Source organism: Oncorhynchus nerka, linkage group LG14 (genome assembly GCF_034236695.1).
Source record: "Oncorhynchus nerka isolate Pitt River linkage group LG14, Oner_Uvic_2.0, whole genome shotgun sequence".
In the NCBI taxonomy this organism is placed as follows: Eukaryota; Metazoa; Chordata; class Actinopteri; order Salmoniformes; family Salmonidae; genus Oncorhynchus; species Oncorhynchus nerka.
In genome coordinates, this window is record NC_088409.1 from 71,020,455 (window position 1) to 71,040,960 (window position 20,506).

General features: G+C 41.0%; 1 protein-coding gene across 2 annotated transcripts; it reads right to left on the bottom strand.

The window, feature by feature from the left end:
* Positions 1–399: 399 nt before the first annotated feature.
* Positions 400–10,756, bottom strand: LOC115141815 (carbonic anhydrase 4-like). 2 transcript variants are annotated; one of them, XM_029681037.2, is made up of 8 exons: positions 10,602–10,752; positions 4,604–4,648; positions 4,345–4,509; positions 3,121–3,266; positions 2,454–2,546; positions 2,273–2,339; positions 1,754–1,917; positions 400–1,553 (listed from the first exon to the last, which is right to left on the bottom strand). In XM_029681037.2, the coding sequence occupies exons 1-8, from the start codon at positions 10,654–10,656 to the stop codon at positions 1,374–1,376; spliced, it is 915 nt and encodes a 304-aa protein (XP_029536897.1). In that variant the 5' UTR covers positions 10,657–10,752; the 3' UTR covers positions 400–1,373. The 2 variants fall into 2 exon arrangements, with proteins under 2 accessions (XP_029536897.1, XP_029536898.1); XM_029681038.2 differs by having other exon boundaries at positions 1,466–1,553; positions 1,717–1,917; positions 10,602–10,756.
* Between the last annotated feature and the right edge of the window lie 9,750 nt (positions 10,757–20,506).

Sequence of the window (20,506 nt, forward strand, 5' to 3'; positions counted from 1 at the left end):
AAATTATATTTTCAGTCAAAACACATGGTTATATGACCACTACCTGCTTTGTGCAGTGTGAAGTTGGTCAAAAAGGATGAAGAAAGGAACGGAGTGTTGGCTGTTCCCCATTACTGACACTTGCTGGATTGTAGAAGAAATGACATAGAAGATTAAATCATATATAGCCTTTGTGCTGCCCTCTGCTTAGTTAGAGTGAATAAAGTGAAGTAAAAATTATATGTTTACAGCTTTAACTGATTTGGTACACCTAATATCAAAAGGACATGGATGTGCTTTGTTTCCGGACAAAATAGATCCGAATTCCAGTGCTTTGATACTGATTCTCACCAGTTGTGTTGTTGGTTCTGTGGAAAAGCACAGGTCAAATAATGACACAGACTGTTCAATAACAGGAAGTTGATGTGAATTCAATCTTTTTTTTAATGATTAGGTCTAATAAGAGTGTAATAACAATGCTTGGCGTAATGCCCTCAACTATTATTTTAATACATACAAAATAAGATAAAAGGAAATCTCTATGTGCATCATTAATGCTGTCTCCTTAATTGTTGAATAAACTGTAACAACTATAATTTGGCAAGTAAAGTGAACTTTATTGAAAACAACTGCATTGCCGTCATACACGAACATATTCTGGGTTGTTTGGGTTGTTGATGCTGCGTTATTTGTTCTGGGTAATTGAGACTGAAGGCATAGTTTAGTAAGAGAGTGGCTTTCAGATTTAGACACCCGTGAGAGTAAATATCATTCCTGTTAATTTGTTCTGTTGTATAGTTATCACATGTTAAGGTTGAACACTGACTTCATTGAGGCTTACATAAGTGTATGAGTTCCTTAAAAGCCTCTGCAAATCCCATTGTTGGGATGGATACCACCTTATTATAATATCTAATAAATAATGAATTAATATTCTAGAAGAATGTGTAACATGCAAAAAATTAAGATGAAATGTGCAGTATGTAAACGTAACATGATGAACAGGAATGACATTTAATCTCACGGGTGTCCAATAAGATCTATCTGAAAGCCATTCCCTAATAAGCCACGTCTCCTGAAAATAACCTAAGAATTACATTCAAAAAGACCCAGCTGATGGGTCAACCCAGCATGAAAGTAAAAAATACCAAACTGAAGGTTAAATAAAACCATGTTTGGGTAATCCCAACCACCCAACATGTTGGGTTATTCATGCAACCCCACTGGCTGGGTCAAAATAAATCAGCTTGTGTTCTGTCCAATATTTACCCAGTGCTGGGTAACCAAAGAACCCGAATTGGATTGTTTTTAACCCAGCATTTGTTGCATTTGAGATTATGATAATATTGGGCTCTCTCTAATTCACTGATACACATATCCAAATATGCTAGTATTTATTTGGACAGTGGGAGTCCAATGGCTGATATCACAGAGGTGATGAGTAGCAAAGTGCTCACTAAGATAACTTGACTTCCAGAGCGATACACCAGGCGACCATTCAACGGCTGGACTGGGCGATAGGTTCCCACCATAGGCTTTCCATCAGCAAACTGAAGCCGAGAAAATGCATCAAGCTGTAGGACACAAAGATTTTTTAAAACATGTTAGAAATACAGTTAAAGAAATACAACTCAATAAAGACATACAAATAACAACTTTATGGACTTTATTTTGCAATACATTTACTATACATTCACTGACAACAGGTATAGGTATAATGTCAGGTATAAAAGTGACCTAGGTAAGGTGAGGTGTAATGTCAAGCATTATACACCTGTTGCCTGCTGAGAGGAATGGTATTTTTGAACACGGTCCAAACTACAGCTTCTTCACAGGGAGGTGTGGTGAGAGATCCCTGGTAGCGGAAGTAGCTGGTCATATTACTCTGAGAGGGGATGAACATGTCCAGGGACACATCACTCAGGGTAGTGTTGGAGCCTAGAGGTGGACACAATAAAGACAATGGAACAAATACAGGGTAAAACTATCTTAAGTGGCCCCTATGGAACTACACAGTAATCATTTAAGGTGAAGTGTTGCCCAATACAGTTTATGTTGAGACCTGTAAGTGGTCTACAAAATAGGCTACTGTTCATATTACTAGTGATTGCTAATAGCTTTATCGAAGACACTGTGGTTAAAAAAAACAAGGGTTTTATTACTTTGTATCTAAACTATCAGCACACTATCACATAGGCCTATCCCTGTATGATCAGGAACATGCATCATTTAGTACCTGGATCCATGCTATAAAAGAAACATAACAATGATTGTTGTCTATAAGCTGACTTACTGGGCATATTGATTGAGTTCAGAGCATTTATGATGGATTCGTATTTTTTGTTGGAGCTTCCCGATTGCTGAAAATATAAGAGATATTATCAGGATTATCAGAGAGTATCATTTATCAAAGGTCATATAAATCCCATTTTGTCATGTTGTAGAACATTTTATAAGATTAAGCTGAAAAATACCTCGTAAAAGAATCCTAGAACTCCAACCCCTGCAAGGTCTTTCAGAGCTTCATCCAAAGAGTTGTACTCCTCTTTTATACTTACTATATGCAGCTGTTGACATCAAGAGATATCACTGACAAATATGTCAAAGATTGCAATAAATGTGAATTTGCAAAAGTGTACATTAATGTGATTTATGTATAATTACTGTACACAATGTAGTTCACAAAAGTTAAATTAGAATGGCTGATCTGAATGCTCATTTAAATTCATCAAGTAAGTAGTACAAAATTCACTTGCTATCCTATTCTACCGGCATAGTGCGAATGAACACAAACTTATCATCATCATCAGCATAGCGTATTGCTTCTTCTTTTCTTTCCTATTAGCCATGTGTGGGATAATAATAACCTTAAGGCCCGTCCTTATAACTCCAGCATGGGGGGTTCGATGCCAGCTGCCTAGCATAGGGATATCTGTCATCAGATATCTGTATCTGTCACCTACCCCAAACTATTCAAAATTCCATATTGCATTCTGTCTCTGTTTTCCATTCAGTTAAGCCTGTACTCGATTGAACTGTATCTAAAAGACCTAAAAATATGTGATAATCATAAATAAATATCAGGAGTTTTAAAATACATGGTGTATTATGGGAATGTTTCCTTTATTTTGGTCATCATACCTCCATGGGATATCGTTCTCCATCGATGGTGTGTTCGGATCCAGGGCCTCCATCCTTGCCCAAGTGCAGGTGGAGCTGTATTGCCTTGTATGCCACAGCCAGATCTCCACCCTGTACTTTTGCTGTGGCAGGCAGGTCCACTTGAACTGCAGAGAGATGAAAGCTTTAGTCTATGTAAAATGAGATATATAGAGTCCAAGGACCTTTGCATGTACTGTACTATTGTAATGTTAAGCCAATGTTATGGAGCTTTGAGCTTAAATCAGATCTGTGAAATATCAAGGCATTGAGTGAATAAGCCTTGCTATTTGTGTTCAATTCAACTACAATACACCATGCTGATAATAGTGTATCATTTGCAGGGTGGTTCTGTACTGTAAATGTAAATGTAGCATCTATATCAGGGGCCCACGACCCCATTTTTAAATCTGAAAATTCTCCCCGCCCTAACCATGTGAAAAGAATGATGTAAATAACAGCCAATGTTTACTTTTCATTTGGAGCTATGGCAGTCAATTGAAAAACATTGTAACGCTATTTCTGATTGTCTTCTCAACGTACCATCACATACTTTTAACGTGAGGCTATGACAGCCAATTGCAAATTAGTCTGACATAATGTTGCTTATCTCACCACCACTAATGAGATGGGTGTGGCTTGATGCATGTCATGCCGGAGCTCCACAAAGTCAGGAGGCATGGTTGACAGTACGCACCTCATCTCTGCTGTCACATCCAACCTGGATCGATATTTGGTTTTAATGCAGACGAGAGCAATGAATCCAGCTTCACTAATATGAGCTGGTAAAGAGTACCATGAGTTTTAATGCTCAGAGGGAGGCAACAGGGTATTCCTTTGTAGTGACCCGTGAATGCGTTGTCTGCTGCATTCGGTCACATGACATCTCGATCAGCTGTTCAATTTCACTTACCGACATGTCAACAGAGACAGGATCACACAGTCAAATGGAAGTAGGTCACAAGGTGCTCTTCCAAGCGTTGGAGGTGAGCAGTCATCACTCGTGTGGGACACTTACTGATGCTGTTGTCTGTTAGAAACATGCACAGCTGAGGGAAGGGGGCATCCCAGGGCCTCATGGGTCTCCCGGTTATGGCCGGCTGCGACACAGCCCAGGATCGAACCCAGATCTGTAGTGATACCTCAAGCACTGCAGTGCCCTAGACCGCAGCGCCACTCGGGAGGCCGATTTACATAGAAACTCACCAGTGCGACCATTGTTTGTGATGAGACTGTGGAAGGCCTCTTGGTACCCAGCGAATGTGAATGGTGTAAGGCGTCCATCTGGTAGAGTTCTTCTTGTCACAATGTTAATGGGGGACTGGGCTTTTCCGCCACAAGCCCCAGCAACCGTTGTCCAACCATCAGGTCCTTCACATGAGCAACGAGACAGAACATTGGTTATGTTTAAGAACTTTGATCCCAATGGGTATTTTAGCATATGTACTGAATGTATAGGGTTTACCTGTGCATTTGCCACCACATGTAACCTGGGACTGGTAGCACCAATCTGGAGAAGGGATTTTTTGGACATTAACCATTTTTTCCCATTGAATGCAATCTATTGACAATGTCATATATTGTGAAGTTTTCCTTTTTGAAAAAATGTGACAGGATGACGTTTTCCTATGATATCATGTTGGGACGTTATGAATCAACCAATGGCATAAATAAATGTTGCTTGAGTATTTAACTTCCTAAATAAAAAATAAATGACATAAGATGTGTTGTAAAGTCCAATGGTATGGTCACCTTTGTCAATCAGATAGGCAGCTGACCATTACTCCAAGGCAAACAACCACAGAGGCAGGCCAAAGTACAATCAAAAGTTCTTGATTATAAATCCAGCTTTTACAACAATGACAATACACAGTATCACTGCGGTCCGATTAGAAACGTATAAGAGGCTAGGATTTAGGGCTAACTATGAGAACCGGCGCAAACTAACACAACAGTTGATTCACTCATGGAGCAGTGACCAATGTTTGTTCGTCCGGTTCTTTCCGAACAGGGTTCATTCGTTCAACTCTACCCGAACAGGGTTCATTAGTCGATGGCTGGTTTGGTCATCAATGGCAGATTTGGTTGTCGTTGCTGCTTGCTGGACTGTCTCTTGCTCTACGACAGGCCTGCTGGGTTGTAGCGTCAGGCGTGTCAGCATGTTCTGGCCAATAATTGGAGTCACGCTTATACGCTGGAAATAAGCTCTTTACTTTAGTAGTGCTATTGATATCGTTGTGATTTGTGTCTTTTCTCCAGAGCAGGTGGATATCGGAGAGGAGCAGCAACAACGAGGTGGACGTCCGTCAGTCGAGATTCCATGCGTTATTTCATGGCTTTGATGTATTCACTATTTTTCTACAATGTAGAAAATAGTAAAAATAAAGAAAACCCCTTGAATGAGAAGGTGTGTCCAAACTTTTGACTGGTACTGTATATTTTACTCTGTTTGAGAAGATTGCCACATCCCTAACATGGCCGCACGATATCTGGTCACTGCTCCTCCAAAGTGTTCTTGTGAGAAAAGCTCAGAATCTGTATGCCGCTTTATCTCTTGATCAGAGTTCAGATTATGACACTTTTAAAGCTGCTATCCTTAGAGCTTATGAGTTGGTTCTAGAGGCATATAGACAACAGTTCTGTAAATTGTGAAAGACACAATTACAAAGTCATGTTGAATTCGCAGGGGAACAAGCATGTATTTTTGATCGGTGATGTGGTTCACAAGAGGTCAAAGACCTTGAGGATTTAAAGACACATACTCCTCGAACAGTTCAAGAATTGCCTTCACTTCTTGTGGGAGCACTCCAGACCATTAAGGCTCTGGTTGTGACTGGTGAATCTCCTAAACAAGGTTTTGGATCAGATGTGTATGAACCCTTTGTTTCAGATGGGTTAGTGTCTCTGATGAGTGGTGATGCTGTTAAGCAGCCTGTGAAAATACTGTGAGACAGTGGGGCAGTCCAGTCCTTTATTTTTAGGGTGTTTTGCCTTTGTCTGACACTTCTGCAACTTGTTTCTGTTTTTTGTTGTTGTAGGAGTAAGGCCTAGCCTTCTGGTGAAAAGGGTCTCGTTAGGGGCCTCCCGGGTGGTGCAGTGGTTAAGGGTGCTGTACTGCAGCGCCAGCTGTGCCATCAGAGTCCCTGGGTTCGTGCCCAGGCTCTGTCGTAACCGGCCGCGACCGGGAGGTCCGTGGGGCGACGCACAATTGGCCTAGCGTCGTCCGGGTTAGGGAGGGCTTGGTCGGTAGGGATGTCCTTGTCTCATCGCGCACCAGCGACTCCTGTGGCGGGCCGGGCGCAGTGAGCGCTAACCAAGGTTGCCACGTGCACGGTGTACCCTCCGACACATTGGTGCGGCTGGCTTCCGGGTTGGATGCGCGCTGTGTTAAGAATCAGTACGGCTGGTTGGGTTGTGTATCGGAGGACGCATGACTTTCAACCTTCGTCTCTCCCAAGCCCGTACGGGAGTTGTAGCGATGAGACAAGATAGTAGCTACTACAACAATTGGATACCACGAAATTTGGGAGAAAAAAGGGGGTAAAATTCCAAAAAAAGAAAAAGAAAAAAGATAAGGGTCTCGTTAATTTTGGGCAACAATTTGGCTGGCAGGAACGTTGTGTCAAATCCTGTCATTTGTAGGGAACCCAGAGTGGAGGAACCTGACGGGTTATCGGAAAAGTACCCTAGAGTGTTCCCAGCATATGCCGTTACATGTGTTATGTCAGAGAAGAAAGCCGAAAGCCAATCTAGTATTGAGGAGGATGTCACTTTGATTCCACCATGTTCGATCTGTCTAAGACGTTTATGTGGTCCTAATTTTGGTAAACCTCCTGAGTTGGCCTCTTCTTTGAAAACCCCAAAGGTGAGCAAATTTGTGTCACCTCTGACAGAAGAGAGGGTCCCTACAATAGACACCGATGTCTAATAAGCAGCTCATTGCTGAACTGAGTAAAGATGTTTTTCCTCGCCTCTCTTTTTATTAAGTTGATATGTCCAGAGGAGGAGTTTGATGAAGAGTTTGATGGGTTACTTTGACAGAGATGTTCTGATGAGGAAACGGCGTTCTTGCACCACTTCTGGGTAAGACGATTGGCCCAGTGTCTCAAAATTGTCAATCCAGTTACACTTTGACAAGAGATACTGAGGTTGGCTGATGATGGTAGTATGGCTGGTCAATAAGACCATATCTTGGGTAACCATGACCATGACCATATCTTGGGTAACTTTTTTTGGCCTGGTCTGAAACAGGATGTTCTGGCTTACTGTTTAATCCTGTAACGTTTGCCAGCGGACAGGTAAACCGAACCAAGCTGTACCTGTTGCACCTTTGCAGCCTATTCCTGATTTTGACTAACCTTTCAGCAGTGGACTATGTTGGTCCTTTGCCCAAAGCAAAGAGTGGTAACCAGTTTCTCTTAACTATCATGTATGCTGCCACTTGTTTCCCTGAGACCATTCCAGTGAGGAAAATCACGACTCCCAGTATGGTTAAGACTCTTGTGAAATAATTTAATGTTTGGACTTTCGTAGGTAGTGCAATCAGACCAAGGTTCAAATTTCATGTCAAAGGTCTTCCAGCAAGTGCTACAGCAGTTGAGTGTTACCCAATGTCCCTCTAGTGCCTACCACCCAGAGTCTCAAGGTGCTCTTGAGAGATTTCATCAGACTTTGAAGTCTATGTGGAGAGTTTACTGCTGTGAGTTTGAGAAATACTGGGATGAAGGGGACGCTAATGTGTTATTTGCAGCTCAAGAGGTTGTTCAGGAATCTCTCGGTTTCAGTCCGAATGAGCTCATGTTTATACATCATGTCAGAGGTCGTTTGAGCTTGCTAAGAGAGAGGTTGTTGCAGGACAAACACACAAGAAACTTTCTATACAGATTGCACCGCACCTGTCAGTTTTCCAGTGAGAATTTTGTTCCACAAACCAAAAGGAAAGTTTGGTATGATCAAAAGACCCAAAACCACACTTTCGGTGTGGGTGACCAAGTCCTGGTTTTGTTTCCTGTTCTGGGTTCACCATTACAAGTTCGCTTTTCAGGACATTACATCATCAAGGAAAACCTTGATATATTGTTGCACTTCTTTTTAGAATATCAGGGTTTAATTTCAGATGTGCCAACTCAGATAAATGTACTAGAGCATTACATTGACGTTGGGGACTCTGCCAATCAAACAACATGTCTATCGAGTGATTCCTGAAAAGATAGAAAAAATCTGCAGTGAAGTGGAGTTCATGCTTGGGCACGGCATTGCACAACATCGCAACAGTCTGTGGAGTTCACCCTATAAATTAGTAACTAAGGCAGATGAGCCTCTGTAGTTTTGTTCAGATTTTTTGCAAACTCAATGCAATTACTAAGTCAGACTCGTACCCTTTGCCCCGGGCCGACGATTGTGTGGGCCGTGTTGGCACTGCCAAGTACGTTAGTTAGTTCAACCTATTGAAGGGATATTGGCAGGTCCCTCTAACTGAGCGTACCAAAGCTGTCTGCTTTTGTCACTCCTGATGGTTAATTTTCCTACCTTCATCTTCCATTTGGTTTGAGAAATGCCGGAGCCATGTTTCAAGGCTCATGCACATAGTGCTACGTGGTCTGGAAAATGCAGAGGCGTATTTTGACGATGTGGTTGTATTTAAATGTCACCTGGCCAGAACACCTTCAGAACATTGAGTCTGTTCGAATCAATTTTTCCCTGCCAACTTGACAGTGAACCTGTCAGAGTGAAATCGCCCAAGCATCAGAGAAGTATCTTGTGAAGGTGGTCGGGCAAGGGACGGTCCAACCGGTCTTGCAAAAGTGGAGGCCCTTAATAATAACCTCCCAGTGCACAGATTCTTGGGAATGGCTGGCTACTACCGGGCATTTTGAAAGAACTTGCCCAGCATGTTGCTCCAATTACAGTTTTGACCAATCCGAACGTCGTTTTCCGTTGGAGCCTAGACTGTCGGGAGACTTTTAAGAAGACAAAGACTCTTTTGGTCTCTGTATCAGTGCTAGCTGCTCTGGATTTCCATTGTCTATTTGCTTTGAACGCCAAATGCCAGCAATGTAGGAGCAGGTGTGGTGCTTCCACAGAAAGAGTACAACAATATCGAGCACCCTGTGGGGTAATTTTCAAAGAAATGGGCCTCATATCAGAAAAACTACTTGACTATCGAGAAGGAGACACTCACTTTGGCACTGGCTCTTCAGCACATTGAGGTTTATGTATTGGTCTCTACCCCTCTTGTGGTCTATACCAATCATAACCCTCTTATTTTCCTGCGAAAGACACACTCCACGAATCACAGACTCCTTTGCAAGAGTCTCATATTTCAGGAGTTTCCCCTTGAAATCAGACCGTGATAAGGACAACTTGGTTGCTGATTGTATTTCAAGGGTGGGCAGTCAATAAGTTTAGTGTTTTGTGTTTAGCCAGTGTGTAGCTCTGGCACACATTTTGTTTTGGCTGCACGTTTTGGCGTACTGGAGATGAGTTTTGTTTCGGTTGGGCTCATCACAAGGGGATGAGAGTTACAGAAAGTTACAAACATCAAAATGTACCTGTTTTTCAAAATGTCAGATTTTTAGGCAGCTATATAAAAATAAATAAGTGAAAAAAGTTATAGAAAAATTTATAAAAAAAGAAGAGATCTGTTTTGTCATGCATGAGAGACCGCCAGTTATCACCATGTTTTTATTGGAGAAAGTGATACATTTAAGTTTATTTTATAAAATGGATGTTGTTTTCTGTTGGTAGAAATATGGGATATATTTGCTGTCTTACCTGGAAAGGTGTTATAGGCTTTGGGGTCTTGCACAATGTAGTTTTTGATTTCAAGGTTGGTTCTGTTTAGGTGTGGGCTTGCTCTGATTGGTCGATGGTCAGGATGTGTTGCACCTGTCACCTCGTTAGTCAGTCGTTAGTTTCACCTGTGCTGGTTTGATCCACTTGCTTTTAGCTCAATACCACAAATTGGTGTGATGTTTTTTTTGTTTTTTTTGGGGGGGGGGGGGGGTTTAGTGGGCACTTATGGTGGGTTTCTTTTAGGAACCAGACTATTGTTGCTAGTCAATTTTTAGTGGACACCCCCATGAGTGTCTTTGAGAACCCCTCCTAAAACCCCACCTGTTTCATTTAGGTTGCCGTGGCTTATTTGTTAGTTCCCTATTTCTGTTGAGCTAAGATATTTTATGTTTTTTGTATTTATTCATGCATTTCCATGGTATTTATTGTGAAGCTGCAAAGTCCCAAGCGTTTGGTTTGTAGGATATTTAACTAGTTATTTTCCACTCAAGCATAGCTTTGCTGTAATTTAATTTATTTCAGTAAGGAATAACTTAAGGTTTAGCTAACTACATTTTCACTGAAGCTTCCCAAACATTGTATACCCAATGCCAATTACACAAATACATCAAGTTTCAACCCCTTTTATGTACTAAGATTGAATAAATCAAACAATTAAAAAAACTCACCTGCCCCTTGAATCTTCACAATGATGGCGAAGAAAAAGGAAATAAGTAAATGCATTGTGATTTATGTTTGCTTATGTCAAATTCAATCAGTTATTTTCTAAATGATGCCACACGCAGAGCATCTGGTAAATAACTGTTAGGTGGCAAGGTTCTCTAGAAAAGGCAACCCCTCCCACTAGGTTGTATCCATACCTGTTAATATTAAATATTAGTGAGATCTCCTTGTAGGCTATTTCCTGAGCACTACTCTTAACAGAGAGTTGGCATATCATATGATGATTTGAGATTTGGTGTACTCTCACATGATGAGTAAATAGTAACTATTTCAACTGTGATGAATACAACTAGCTATGATATTTCACCGATTTACTAAAGGATTGATTTTATCATCAGACCAAGCTACTCTTTAGAAGTAACATGTCATATGTAGCCTACGGGCCAAAAAAGTAATTATTGACTTTCACCTGCATTCTGTCACAAGGTTTGCATCACAGGATGTTTTACTGCCCTTAGGCCTATTATAACTAACTACAGTCTAATGACTGTAGTTAATGAAACCCGTTCTATGCCATTTGTGAAGTATTCTTTGCAAACTGCTTAATTACTTTTATGATGTGCTCCACATTCCTCACAATAGAATATGATCTTGTAGAAAACATTCTGTGTCAAATGAAGCACATTTGTCAATTACTCTCAAATGGCTTCACCATGGTGTTTTAACCAATGGAAAATTGTGCATGAAGTCCTCTTACCTCTTGCTTTTAGAAACTGGCAGCAGTGTCAGAGCTTCTGGGCACAGGGATGGATGTGTGTATGAACAAAGCTGGCCAGTCACTGCAGAATGGCAAAACCGATGGCTGGAGGACGATGATTGATGTCGGTGTCACTGTCCACGTTTATATATGGAAGCCCATTCCCGCCACCCAATACATTTTTCAAATGTTGATACTATCTAAAAATGTTGAGATAAAAACAGAGAAGAAGTCGAGACTTTGGGACTATAAGGCTCTATCTGCGCAATGCATAGTTCGGAGATATTGAGCATTTACGTTTTCACATCCCAGATTTTCACATCTCAATTCTTCTTTTATAACCCATTAAGTTCCTCACCGTAAAGGTAACTAAAGTGCGAGTATCAAAATCCTAAGACATTTGTAAATCTGTTTTCTTAGGGGGTTGCAATCGCAGATTGAACCTTATGCCTCTGAAATGACAATCTATTTAAATAAGGTTCTATCTGCCACAAAATGTTAATTATTTCAATTTCAATAGAAAAGTGCAGCCATTTAAATATTAAATATAGAGAATACTCTTCCTTCTTTCTAATCACATCATCAAATATATAAATTCATATTCATTACACATTTGTTAAAGTGATAGTTCCCTAAAATGACACTACTGTTTATCCTATGGATAACTAGCAACATTGCTAAAGCTTAGCTCTGGATGAATAAACTAATATGTTTTTCTGTTCTCTGACACTCAAAGTCAGTAAACTACTTGCTACTTATCAATGAAATGTGGTAAGTTTGTATTTTTAGTGAAATACCCCTTCCATGGAAGTTTTCGTGTGGATATAGAACAAGACAAAAACCGCAATGCCTCTGCTAAGGGCCTTAAACATAATCTAAGGATCTTGTTTTTATTTGTTTTTACCATAAAAACGTTTACGTTATGGCCATTCTTCTGAAAAAGTGGTGAAAAAAATCTAAGTAATTTAAAAAGAGTACCAGAACCTATGATATGAATAGTCAAGGACTTGGGACTATAAGGTTCTATCTGCCAAAGTATAGTTTTGAGAATTTTTCAAGCCCCAGATCTCAGAACTATTTTGTGACATATTCAATCAATCAATTAAATATTTATAAAGCCCTTTTTACAAAGTGCTATACAGAAACACAGCCTAAAACCCCAAACAGCAAGCAATGCAGATGTTGAAGCATGGTGGCTAGGAAAAACACCCTAGAAAGGCAGGAACCTTAAGAAAAAACCTAGAGAGGAACCAGGCTCTGAAGGGTTGGCAGTCCTCTTCTGGCTGTGCCGGGTTGAGATTATAACAGTACATGGCCAAGATGTTCAAACGTTCCTAGATGACCAGCAGGGTCAAATAATAATAATAATCACAGTGGTTGTAGAAGGTGCAACAGGTCAGCACCTCAGGAGTAACTGTCAGTTAACTTTTCATAGCCGAGCATAAAGAGACAGCAGGTGTGGTAGAGCGAGAAAGAGTCAAAAACAGCAGGTCCAAGACAAGGTAGCACATCCAGTGAACAGGTCAGGGTTCCATAGCCGCAGGCAGAACGGTTGAAACTGGAGCAGCAGCACGACCAGGTGGACTGGGGACAGCAAGGAGTCATCAGGCCAGGTAGTCCTGAGGCAAGGTCCTAGGGCTCAGGTCCTCTGGGAGGGGAGGGAGAGGGAGAGAGAGAATTAGAGGAAGCATACTTAAATTCACACAGGACACCAGATAAGACAGGAGAAATACTCCAGATATAACAGACTGATCCTAGTTCCCTGACACATAAACTATTGCAGCATAAATACTGGAGGCTGAGACAGGAGGGGTCGGGAGACACTGTGACCCCGTCCGACGATACCCCCGGACAGGGCCAACCAGGCAGGCTATAACCCCACCCACTTTGCCAAATTACAGCCCCCACACCACTAGAGGGATATCTTCAAACCACACCAACTTACTACCCTGAGACAAGGCTGAGTATACTGTAGCCCACGAAGATCTCCCCCACGGCACATGCCCGAGGGGGGCGCCAACCCGGACAGGAAGATCACGTCAGTGACTCAACCCACTCAAGTGACGTACCCCTCCTAGGGACGGCATGGAAGAGCACCAGTAAGCCAGTGACTCAGCCCCCGTAATATGGTTAGAGGCGGAGAGAAGGGAACCAACCAGGCAGAAACAGCAAGGGCGGTTTGTCGCTCCAGTGCCTTTCCGTTCACCTTCACACCCCTGGGCCAGACAACACTCAATCCTAGGACCTACTGAAGAGATGAGCCTTCAATAAAGACTTAAAGGTCAAGACCGAGTCTGCGTCTCTCACATGGATAGGCAGACCATTCCATAAAAATGGAGCTCTATAGGCTAAAGCCCTGCCTCCAGCTGTTTGCTTAGAAATTCTAGGGACAATAAGGAGGCCTTTATCTTGTGACCGTAGCATACATGTAGGTATGTACGGCAGGACCAAATCGGAGACATATGTATGAGCAAGCCCATGTAATGCTTTGTAGGTTAGCAGTAAAACCTTGAAATCATCCCTAGACTTAACAGGAAGCCAGTATAGAGAGGCTTGCACTGGAGTAATATGATCAAATTTTGGGGTTCTAGTCAAAATTCTAGCAGCCATGTTTAGCACTAACTGAAGTTTATTTAGTGATTTAACCGGGTAGCCAGAAAGTAGACCATTGCAGTAGTCTAATCTAGAAGTGACAAAAGCATGGATGAACTTTTCTGCATTATTTTTGGACAGAACGTTTCAGATTTTTTGCAATTTTATGTAGATGGAAAAAGCTGTCCTTGAAATAGTCTTGATATGTTTGTCAAAAGAGAGATCAGGGTGCAGAGTAACACCAATGTCCTTCACAGTTTTATTTGAGACAACTGTACAACCATCAAGATTCATTGTCAGATCCAACAGAAGATCTCTTTGTTTCTTGGGACCTAGAACTAGCATCTCTGTTTTGTTCGAGTTTAAAGGTGAAACATTTGCTTCCTTATGTCTGAAACACAGGCTTCCAGGAGGGCAATATTGAGTATTCACCGTGTTTCATCGAAATGTACAGTTGTGTATCATCCGCATAGCAGTGAAAGTTAACATTATGTTTTCTGAACGACATCACCAAGAGGTAAAATATATAGTGAAAACAATAGTGGTCCTAAAACGGAACCTTGAGGAACACCGAAACTTTCAGTTGATTTGGACAAACCATCAACATTTACCATCTTCACGATTGCAGTCTCAATGCTATGATGGGGTCTGAAACCAGACTGAAGCGCGTCGTATACATTGTTTGTCTTTAGGAAGGCAGTGAGTTGCAACAGCTTTTTCAAAAATGTTTGAGTGGAATGGGAGATACGATATAGGCCGATAGTTTTTTATATTTTCTGGGTCAACGTTTGTCTTTTTCAAGAGAGGCTTTATTACTGCCACTTTTAGTGAGTTAGGTACACATCTGGTGGATAGGTAGCCATTTATTATGTTCTACATAGGAGGGCCAAGCACAGGAAGCAACTCTTTCAGTAGTTTAGTTGGAATAGGGTCCAGTATGCAGCTTGAAGGTTAGCGGCCATGACTATTTTCATGAATGTGTCAAGAGATATAGGATTAAGTGTCTCCCTTGATCCTAGGTCCTGGCAGTGTTGTGCAGACTCAGGACAACTGCGTTTTGGAGAAACATGCAGATTTAAAGAGAATATGCTTTCTAATGATCATGATCTTTTCGTCAAAGAAGTTCATGAATTTATCATTGCTGAAGTGAAAGCCATCCTCTCTTGAGGAATGCTGCTTTTTAGTTAGCTATGTGACAGGGGGATTGTTCTTATTCTCCTCAATGAAGTTGGAAAAATAGGATGATGAAGCAGCAGTGGTGGAGTGCCTTTTTCATGAATCAATAAGTACAGTAAATCACCTTACATTCAATCATTTTTTATTGACAACCCAGGATTGTGTGATTGGATTGCAGATAGAACCTGATACCACCAAGTTACTTGGTGTTTACGCAGAGAGAACATTCTGAGTTTTACTTTCCTCTAAAAAAAATCTGACACATCTCACATGTAAATGACCAACTAAAGAAAAACTGGGCTGTCTAGCTGCACGGACCTAGCTGGCTGGACGGACCTAGCTATCTTGCCGGCCGGCCGGACCTAACTATCCTGCCGGCTGGACCTAGCTATCTGGCTGGTCGGTCGGCCGGACCTAGCTATCTGGCTGGTCGGTCGGCCGGACCTAGCTATCTGGCTGGTCGGTCGGCCAGACCTAGCTATCTTGCCAGCTGGACCTAGCTACCTGGTTGGCCTTTCCTATGTACGCCTTTCCTACGCACTTCTCAGTAGTTGGCATTCAGACTTACCTGTTGCAGGTCCGCAACAGGCTTTGCAGGTGTGGTTCACTTACGTGCCCTGAATAGATTTAATTAAACTGCTGAAAACCCTCCCACTTGCTGGCCAATATTTTCGTGTCAAGTTTTCATTCAATAGGGTTTTCAGTACATTTATCTAAAGCCATCCCTTTAAATGTGGTGTACCTTTAATTTTAATTTTCTCAACAGACTCACTATAATATTTTGAGAGAAAGGTTCAGAATATTAAGGATCAATTTTAAAAATCCATGTAAATAAATACGCACATATTAGTCTCCTTTTCAGCACCAATAGATTTGTATGTTATTTAGGGTTAGGAAAGTATTCATGAATAATAATACAAAAATAGGTTTTGAGAGCCTTTACACACAAAATATATTGGTGAAACAGAAATACAGTGGTTTTATTCATCCTGAAAGTTGTCATATTCAATTGTTCAATTAGAAAGTTAGAAAAGTCAACAATAGGGGTTGAACAGTAGTCCTATAAATCTACCCTAACAATCCTCACTCATTTGGTCTGCGTTCCATAATGATTCAAATAGGCTACATATTCCAAATGATTGCACAAGTTGTAATACTATGATCCACTAATGCTACTGTAGTGATCCTCAGGAATAACCAGATCAACGTGACAAAGGAAAGAAAGGTAAACTGACAATGGAATGGAATGAGGCAAAATATAAGTAAAGTGACAGTTATAAATGTGTGTGGGTATAACTGACAGTGGCTACCGATACTGACTAATATGTAACATCAATACAATTTTTTTTAAATACAGTGAAAAGTCTGGGAATTTAATTAAAACATTATAGAAAACATAAGTGCACTCGGTTGTTTGTAGGTTTGGACACTATACTGTCATTTGTGCATGGCTACAGAAGCCTCCAAATTTCATTCCTGCAAGTTTTAAGGCCAGAATTTCATAAACTTTACAGAGGTATACTTAATGTTGATAGGCTTCAGTTTGTTGCTATATGACTGGTTTCACATTTGTCTCCAGCGATCATAACGTAAAATGTATCTAAAACAATTGTAATTTATATTTACAATCCGTTTATCCAAATGGCTTACTCTTTTACCTAGATCTTATCAATAGCTCCTATCAAGTTGTAAATTACAGTGCATGGAGAATGGTGTTATTTCTATCGGGAAAAAGAAAGCAGACGCTGTTCCACTTGGAACCGACAGGTTGCTCGACTTTATTTATTGTTTCATGGCCCGGTAAGGTCTTGGATTTATGAGGGAATTAAGTCAAGGTCAGAATACAACATATCCGTAGACACACATCTTCCACACAAAAGTGCATTAAAGGGAATTAAGTTCCATTTATGCGCGTATAACTTTGGTCTGAATCGGCCAATATGGGAATGAATTATTTTTGAGGAAAAAGTCAGATAGAACCTTAAAGTCCCAAGGTCAAGAGGTGTCAATGTCATTAGACTGTAGTAAGCTATAATACGCCTAAGTGCAGTAAAACGTTGTGTGATGCAAACCTTGTGACAGAATTCAGGTGACCTTGTCAATTATTAATTCTGTGGCCCATAGGCTACATATGACATGTTACCTCTAAAGAGTAGCTTAGCCTGGTGATGAATCAATTCTTCAGTAAAATCTGTGAAATATCATAGCTAGTAGTATTCATCACAGTTGAAATAGTTACTGTTTACTCACGTGAGGGTAAACAGCATCTCAAAATATTTACTGGTATGTAGTTAGATATGTAGTTAGCTAAACCCTAGTTATTCCTCATTGGAATAAGTTAAACTACAGTAAAGCTATGTGGAAAGTAACTAGCTAAATATACTACAAAATAAACGCTTGCTATTTTGAAGCTGCACAACAAATACCATAGAAATTCATTAATAAAATAGAAAATGACATTTCCTGAAGAAACTTTGTTGTGCTTGCTCCTCTTTAAGTGTTTCTCATGGTAATTAAATACATTGTAGTGGTAATGACGGCAGTAGTAATAGTAGCAGTACTAATGGTAGTAATAGGGTTTTAATGGGTTAGGTATAGTGACCTATTTTGGGGTGGTTTTGTAGATTTATTATAGTGGGTTATAGTAATGGTAGTGGTAGTAATAGGAGTGGTACACTCTTAGAAAAGAAGGTGCTATCTTGAACCTAAAAGAATTATTCGGTTGTCTCCCTAGGAGAACCCTTTGAAGAGCCCCTTTAGATTCCATTTTCGTGAACATTTTTACAAAATCATCACATATTGCCATGCAAAATGTCAGAGTTACCGTAGCAAAATCAACTATTTTTGCCCTTAAATATCACAAACAATCACTGAGAAGGAGGGACCAAGTAGTGGTGACTGTGTCAGTGGTGGTGGTAGTAGTTGTTGTAGTGGTAGTTAATGCAATAGTAGTGGTATTATTAGTGACTGTGGTAAATTGCAGCATAAAACTTTATTGAAGCAATCTAAGTTAGTCAGTCTGAACGCCCTGGACCAGAGCTAGTTAGTGCAGTCCAGAGCTGGCTAGGTACTCTTTACACCATGTACCAGAGCTGGGCCAGACCTAGCTAGCTACAGTGGCTTGCGGAAATACTTATTCATCCCCCTTGGCATTTGTCCTATTTTGTTGCCTTATTACCTAGAATTAAAATATTGGGGGGGGGTTGTATCATTCAATTTATACAACATGCCTCCCACTTTGAAACAGGTTTCCCTCAAGAAATTCCCTGTATTATGTGCCCTCCATCATTGTCACGTTCGTTGTCTTCAACCTCCCTGTCATAAATGAGCCAAGGCGCAGCGTGCATGTAATTCCACATATTTAATAAAGTGAAACCTTCACAAAAAACAGGTCAACAGAAACCGAACGTGACGCAAACCGTGGCGCACACAAACACACATAGAAAATAAATAATTACCCACAAACACAGGTGGGAAAAAGGTTGCCTAAGTATGATTCCCAATCAGAGACAACGATAGACAGCGGCCTCTGATTGGGAACCATACCCGGCCATCAAAGAAACAGACAAACTAGAATGCCCACCCAAATCACACCCTGACCTAACCAAATAGAGAAATAAAAAGGCTCTCTCAGGTCAGGGCCTGACTCTATAGGGGGGAGGGATCTATCCTCGGTGGCGGCTCCGGTTCGGGAGCACATGCCTATTGGCTAACACATGCCTATTGGCTAACACCTTATTTTTGTCTTTAAGCAATGGCTTTTTCTGGCCACTCTTCCGTAAGTCCAGCTCTGTGGAGAGTACGGCTTAATGTGGTCCTACGGACAGATACTCCGATCGCCGCTGTGGAGTGTTGCAGCTCCTTCAGGGCCATGTTTAGTCTCTTTGTTGCCTCTCTGACTAATGCCCTCCTTGCCTGGTCCGTGAGTTTTGGTGAGCGACCCACTCTTGGCAGGTTTGTTGTGGTGTCATAATCTTTACATTTTTTAATAATGGATTTAATGGTGCTCTGTGGGATATTCAAAGTTTTGGATATTTTTTTATAACCCAACCCTAATCTGTACTTCTAATTTGTCCCTGACCTGTTTGGAGAGCTCCTTGGTCTTCATAGTGCCGCTTGCTTGGTGGTGCCCCTTGCTTAGTGGTGTTGCAGACTATTTGGCCTTTCAGAACAGGTGTATATATACTGAGATCATGTGACAGATCATGTGACACTTAGATTGCACACAGGTGGACTTTATTTAACAAATTATGTGACTTCTGAAGGTAATTGGTTGCACCATATTTTATTTAGAGGCTTCATAGCAAAGGGGGTGAATACATATGCACGCACCACTTTTCCGATTTTTATTTTTATTTTTTTTGGAAATAAGTTTTCTTTAAATATTTCACTTCACCAATTTGGACTATTTTGTGTATGTCCATTACATGAAATACAAATAAAAATCCATTTAAATTACAGGTTGTAATGCAACAAAATAGGAAAAACACCAAGGGGGATGAATACTTTTTGCAAGGCACTGTACAAATGAAATGAGTAATGTAGGATATGTAGACATCATAAAAGTGGCGTTATTTAAAGTGACTAGTGATACCTTTATTAATTCCATTTATTAAACTTATTAAAATGGCCAGAGATTTGAGTCTGTATGTTGACAGCAGCCACTCTATGTTAGTGATGGCTGTTTAACAGTCTGATGGCCTTGAGATAGAAGCTGTTTTTAAGTCTCTCAGTTCCAGCTTTGATGCACCTGTACTGACCTTGCCTTCTGGATGATAGCAGGGTGAACAGGCAGTGGCTCGGGAGGTTGTTGTCCTTGATGATCTTTTTGGCCTTCCTGTGACATCGGGGGGTGTAGGTGTCCTGGAGGGCAGGTAGTTTGCCCGGTGATGCGTTGTGTAGACCTCACTACCCTCTGGAGAGCCTTGCGGTTGAGGGCAGAGCAGTTGCCGTACCAGGCGGTGATACAGCCCGTCAGGATGCTCTCGATTGTGCATCTGTAAAAGTTTTAAGTGTTTTATGTGAAAAGCCTAATTTCTAAAACATCCTGAGGTTGAAGAGGCGCTGTTGTGCCTCCTTCACCATGCTGTCTGTGTGGGTGGACCATTTAATTTTGTCTGTGATGTGTACGCCGAGGGAGGGACTGGGATTCCAATAAGCAGAGCACCTGGTTCATAAATGTTGGGTGGAAAGTTCCTCTGGAAAAGGCAACCTCTCCCACTAGGTTATATCCATGCCTGTTGATAAGATTTATTTACATAGCATAGGGCTGTTGGTATCTATAAATTGATAGGCATTTGTTAACAAATGTCAATTACCCCAGTCAAGAGTGATTTATAGATAGATATGAGTCAAAACTATTGAATATATTAGTGAGACACTCCT